Source organism: Leuresthes tenuis, unplaced genomic scaffold (assembly GCF_036924035.1).
Source record: "Leuresthes tenuis unplaced genomic scaffold, fLeuTen1.0.hap1 SCAF_9, whole genome shotgun sequence".
Classification (NCBI taxonomy): Eukaryota; Metazoa; Chordata; class Actinopteri; order Atheriniformes; family Atherinopsidae; genus Leuresthes; species Leuresthes tenuis.
In genome coordinates, this window is record NW_027325363.1 from 17760362 (window position 1) to 17766361 (window position 6000).

General features: G+C 41.1%; 1 protein-coding gene across 1 annotated transcript in view; it reads right to left on the minus strand.

Annotated features, from left to right (window-relative positions):
* Positions 1 to 2462, minus strand: part of clpb (ClpB family mitochondrial disaggregase) — a 31975-nt gene extending 29513 nt beyond the window's left edge. The window contains exons 1-2 of the mRNA XM_072392608.1: positions 1806 to 2462; positions 1510 to 1561 (exon numbers count right to left, since the gene is read on the minus strand). Of these exons, the coding sequence (XP_072248709.1) occupies positions 1510 to 1561; positions 1806 to 2262 (509 nt within the window). The 5' untranslated portion in view covers positions 2263 to 2462. The remainder of the gene's footprint in view (positions 1 to 1509; positions 1562 to 1805) is intronic.
* Positions 2463 to 6000: the final 3538 nt, after the last annotated feature.

The window sequence follows — 6000 nt, forward strand, 5'->3', positions numbered from 1 at the left end:
TTTGTTAACATGTCACAATCGATTGTCGCCCCCCCCCCCCCCGGCTTCATGGCTACGACTGTCCTAATAAAAGAAAAACAAAAAACAAACAAAATTTCATATCTACCCTCTTGTTATAGACGGTTACATTTAGTGAAAATCTTTGTAATAAGGAGGCCTCCTCTCCTTCGAGTGGCTCTCAGCAGACACACCCTGACACTCTACCACGTCTGAGAACTCAACCAAAACACTTAACACATCTGTGACCTGCTAACTGGTTGTCTCACTGCACTCTCACCTACACCATCTGCCACATGTGCGCAGGCAACCTGAGCCTGCAAATGGAGACACACAAATGCACACACTCAAAACACACGGATTTGGATATCAACAGCCAAAGAACAGGCAATCAGCCATAACCGCTCTTAAAAAAAGATGCAAACAACAACTGAACAGGAAGTAGCTTCGCTAAACACAGTTAGCCAATGTACACAAAAGGTACAATCCTAACTGCACATCTAACTACAGCTTGAAAATTATTGTGCCATTTTCTGCACCTAAAACCAGACATACAACAGGCTTGGCACAGTGTTTCCCCAACTGTATACACACACACACACACACACACAACTCTTTCATATTTTGACGCCTGGCTCTGAAAATGCTGAAGGGCATCATGTTTATGCCAAATATCCCATTGAGAGCTGATGTATTGATTTATCAGCTTCAAAAGAATAAACAAAGGTAAATAAAAGGCAGGTAAAGTTTGACATCCATCCTGCATTTAGCAGCTGTGCTGTCACAGATGGTCCACCTCTGCCATCTGGTGGCTACTCAAAGAACTACAACAACAGGGCATTCATGTGAGCTTCCTTAACAGCAGATGACCCTGATAGTTCTGGAAATTGGCCTCAGCATCTTATTTATGACCACACAGGTTGAAAGTGACAAATACTAGGCTGGAAAAGGCACAGTCATTTAGAGACGAGCACAATTTCTTTATTCGTTGATGTTCTTAAATTTTTTGTGGTTCAGGTCAAAGATTTAGAAGCATCATTTTAAAAAGTAGAGGTTTATCGCAGGGTAATGTCCAAAATATTGTGTCCAAAGACGTTCACAAAACAGTAGGTATTTACAGTAATGCCTTTGAGAAAATGTCGTGAAATCTGTCTGCGGTGTACCAACCGCAACAGGTTTGAATTCAAGATTTCGAGACGTGACCCAAGTATAAACCTTCAGCTTTAACATCAGACGTCAAGTTTCAAACTCTCTGCTTTGACAAGCTTAAAATGCATTTGATAAGCTAAAATAAATGACAAGTGAAAAGCCTCCAAGTATCTTTGAAATCGGGCATGTTGCCATCTAATAACCCTTTCCACCTTAAATCTGTAATTGACAAAAAAACATTTGAGCCAGTGAACATGACTGTATGGCTTTAAAACGTAATATTTTTAATATAACCTCTTTGGTCAAAAGAGACAAACCATTAAGTCTATGAGTGTTAGTGAGTGAGGGAAGTGTGTGTGGTACCTGGCTACATCTTGAGAGTTATTGGTCCTTGCTGCCTCCAGAAGTGCATCACCTTGACAGAAATGTACAGAAAACATCAACTACACAGAAAGTGACACAAAACAACATCAGCACACAGAAGAAGTTCGGACTACCCACTCAGTTATATGAGCCAAAATTATTGTCATGTTCAAACTCTACAGACTGCTACAGTATTAGAGTGCATTTAGTAAAAAAGTATTCTGTAAACTGGTAAAAAAAACAAAAAAAAACAAAAAAAAAACGTACTATACTCTCTACACACACATCAGTTCTACCTTTGCTATCAGAGTCTTTCTTCAGGCAGAATGCCACCGCTGCGGCGGACAGCACACCGGCCGAGGCCACTCCTGCCCGACTGGCTCCTCCACCTGTTCCGCGGCCCTCACCTCCGCCGCTCTGTTCGCTCTCCTCCCAGTACCGGTTATTGTTACGTCCTCTGCTGGCCAGAGCGGCCCAGGAGCTGCGGCGGTTCACTAGGTTTGACAGCCATCTTGGGGCGAGGTGATGGTATTGCACCGATGGGTTTACACCAGTACCAGCAGCCTCCTCAGACAAAATTCCTCTCCTGGAAACCCGGGAGGTGGACACAATGGGGTTGCGGTTGGTCTCCGCCGGTGTCTCGCGGATGCCCTGGCTTGCGGCACCGTTGGCGCTGGTCTGGAGCACGCGACTGCACGGTGACAGGCTCCGCGACCTTCGAGCTAGTAGCCTGGTGGGAACAGATGATAGCATGGCGATAAATTCCAAGAAAACGAGGAGGGGAGTGAAACCCTCAGTCAGACAATAATTACAGGGGCAATGGACACCCTGCGAGTCGGAGGCACGGCGTTAATTCAGATGCTGTGACCGCTTGTCCCTCAGTTTACTGGTAGCTAGATACAAACATCGGGACGAAAATAACCGTTTCACCTCGTAGTGTGGATGTCACCAGAAGCCGCAGTGCATTCTGGGAAATTGTGTTTTATCAGCAAACTGTGAGCAGGTTGCAACGACGAAATGCGCCTTATTACATACCACAGAACTACTCATATATTAGCTCTTTTTTTGTTTTTAGATAAACTGTTCTTGACCTTGGCCTAGTGATAGTGAACGAGTGAAAAAGCCTCCGGACAGATAGGCGTAAGCAGATTCCGATTTGACTAGTTTGTCAAATGTCTTGAATGTCATCTATTGATCACCTAGTACAGTACAACAACTGCATCAGTAGACTAGGCGGCGTTCTTTTCAAACATAGAATTTAATTTCCCTCCAAAACCTTGTCTTTGTATTAGAACAATGGGACATGGTTGTTTTGATTTTCTGGGGCTTTCCTTTACACCCCCTTTTGTGTGACTACTGCTCTCCAAAGGACTGACACCGCAAAATCATGAGAGAAGCTCTTGAAAAGCACTTGGCCTTGTGTATTACTGCCGCCAGATGGCGTCACTACATCGTGGCAGGTAGATATAGGTAAAACTCAGCAAATGCCAACCTCTGAGTACAGAAACTACTCTGTTAATTAATTCTCACTTTGAAATTTCGCCTGTTATCTACAGAGCACAAATAGTTCTGGGTAAGTACTTATGTAAAAAAAGACTTTCATTTTGAAGAAGACACTAAAACCTTGAACACTTGACTGCGTATTTCTCTAGAAATAGACACGGGCATTGAAGTTTTACAAGTTCACTTAGTTTCTTTTAAAAATCACTTTGAATGCAATAGAGAATACATTCATCATATTTAGCATTTACCAGCTATTCAAATAAGACTACCACAAAAACACACTCACAAAAATGGCTGCTAAACATCAATGCCTGCTACACAAAAGTGACTGCTACATCATTGACACTTTGTTAAATCTAGATTTTTGTCGCCATATATCAAAGATGTAATCAGCATCTAATAAAATAATCCAATTACACACGTTTCACATGTAGCCTCGGCTGATAATATCTACTTATCTTTTACAATCTGAGTGTGTAATTCAAATCGGTTTCAGGCCTCCCCCACTGATTACCCCAGTAAAGCAAACCTTTTTCTGGCAAACTACGACTTTGGTAGAGGCAGTCTAAAATCACTAGAAAATGCACACATATTCATTCTAAAATCAATCATAAATTACCCGTTGTCCCACATGTCTTCTCTCTCATTGCAGTCTGCTTTCTGTCAAACTCTTAGCATTGTTTTTTATCTATTTGATATCGCTATCTCATTTAAATGCTTTAGCAGCCTGCAGTTAATTCATAAACAGTCAGCCTGTACCAGTAGATGGAGAATAATTTGATTACTGCATCCTTGTACAGTGGTCTAGTTTTGTGAATGTGTGTGTTTATCGACTGTATATATGTACATAGATTGATTGATATTGATTCACATACTGCTTTTCTTCCACTTTGATCAGTCACATTTTTGTGTACTGTTCCTGTTTTGTTGTGACAATAAATGAGAGCTGACAAGTGAGCTTGTGTGCGAATGTTAGAGGAAATACTGCATTTGACATGTCACTTCCTGAACTGGAAACTTATCTCGAAAATCTGAATATTTAAGGTTTACCATGGGCGGTAGAGACGCAATGCTGCGGTAGATAAAAATACGTTAAGGTATTCAGAGTGAAAGCAGTGATGTGTCAGTTAAAGAAAGAAACACGTTTCCATTAATTCGGAGGAATGACAGGAACACATTCATTGTATATCTGGGATGGTTTAGTGGTTTGCCTATTTATTCACACCTTTACAGATTATTGCCAGAGATACAATATATTTCAGGAGTAAAACACACCCACACACAAAACAAACAAACAAAAAAGGCATTGAGGTGGGCTTCCTTCAGTGGAGTGCAGCTGTAGTTGTAGTGTGCAAGCAGTAAGCAGGAGGCTTACTGTGCCTCAGCAGTCTTGAATGATAGAGAACAACGTGGTCTGCCATCATAAATCTACTGGCACCTTTCAGGAGTGTCAATGCAGGTTTGCCATACTTGACATTTATTTTTCCCAACAAATACATCTGTTACAACACTTTGCATCCCCTCTGGTTTTGCAGTGGCAATGCAGGGGTGCTGCTGCATGAGCATGAATGTCATAACTATCCACACCTGTGATTCTCTCCTTTTAGGGGGCTTCAAGATTGGAGCATAGTGTTTTGTCAATACTTCTTTGCCTTTTTTTATACTTAAGTTAAATTTTAGATACTGCCCCCCACCCCTCAAATTTAGTGTTAGTCTCCATTAATTGCTGTGGCCCACAAGCCAGGTTGTAACGTAACTTGTATCCTGGAAGGGCCAGTCAGTTTGTTTAGGACTGCGTATGCTTCAACCCCCCCGATAATGATCTCTCGCTGATAAATCTGTGATTGCTCATATCCGTTTCCCAAAACAGTCAACCTAACAGTTAATGACCTACAATGGATTTGCTGACACAACTGGTGAAACCAGCTTTTATTAACAACAGCGCAGTTTTATTCGAGCATTGTCTGCATTAACTGTCCCAGTGAGCTAGTGAGGCATAGCCCTGAAAAAAAAGGCTCAACTAAATAGACTGCAGCCCTGGGTCATTTTAATAACTACATCTCCACATGGAGTTGTCTACCACGAAAAAAAGAGAAATTGCAGAATACCACAAGAAGCACAATGGTGATAATGCAATTTTCACAAACTTGAAAAAATTGTTTCAACATAAGCAGAAGCAGTTCAGGATCACCTTTGCCTGTAATAACTACATGCTTTATTAAAATGGGAAAGTTTTTAATTATATTACTATTTGTGCTCCGGTATGATTGCAAACACAACACAGCTATTGATTATGTTACTGATGTCTTTCAAAAAGCAGAATATCTGATGTGAAGGGCATAGAGGGAGGTGACAATATGCAAAAGTTCTGTAAGTTTACGACAGGTGACTGTCATATAGGTGGACCTTCTACGGTACCAGTAAGCTGCCTTGAAATTAGACATTTCTGCACAGAGAGAAAAACTGCGCATGGTTTGTCCTTGTTTCATATCTTCACACAAAAACACTTCTGATTCAAAGATTAAAATGCAGAGTGAAATTCAAATTATTTGGACCTCAAGATGGAGCAAAAACACCCACAGATCAAAGTAAATGAGGCAGATTATGGGCCCACATGCTCCAAGATTAAAGGACGGATAGGATGAAAGGGAAAATGACAGAACAGTGAGTGAAAAACAGCAGACAGGTAACTGGTATACATATTCTCAGTAACACAAAATACTACATTACAGGCCATTTGAATGAGTTAATTGTCCTCCAGCAGGCATATTAAAAGCAAACGGTTGTTTATTTGTTAAGGCAGCGACAAAAAGTAGCAGTTACAAAAAGATAGCCCTAAAAACACTTATAAAACTCTATTTTCAATGTTAGAAACACAGACTGTAGATAAAGACCTGGATGCTCCTGCTGTGAAATACTCTTTGACATGTGGTATTTGGCCTTCCATAGTGGTCTTTTTGGAACTACAAGTGACCAGATACAGTCACT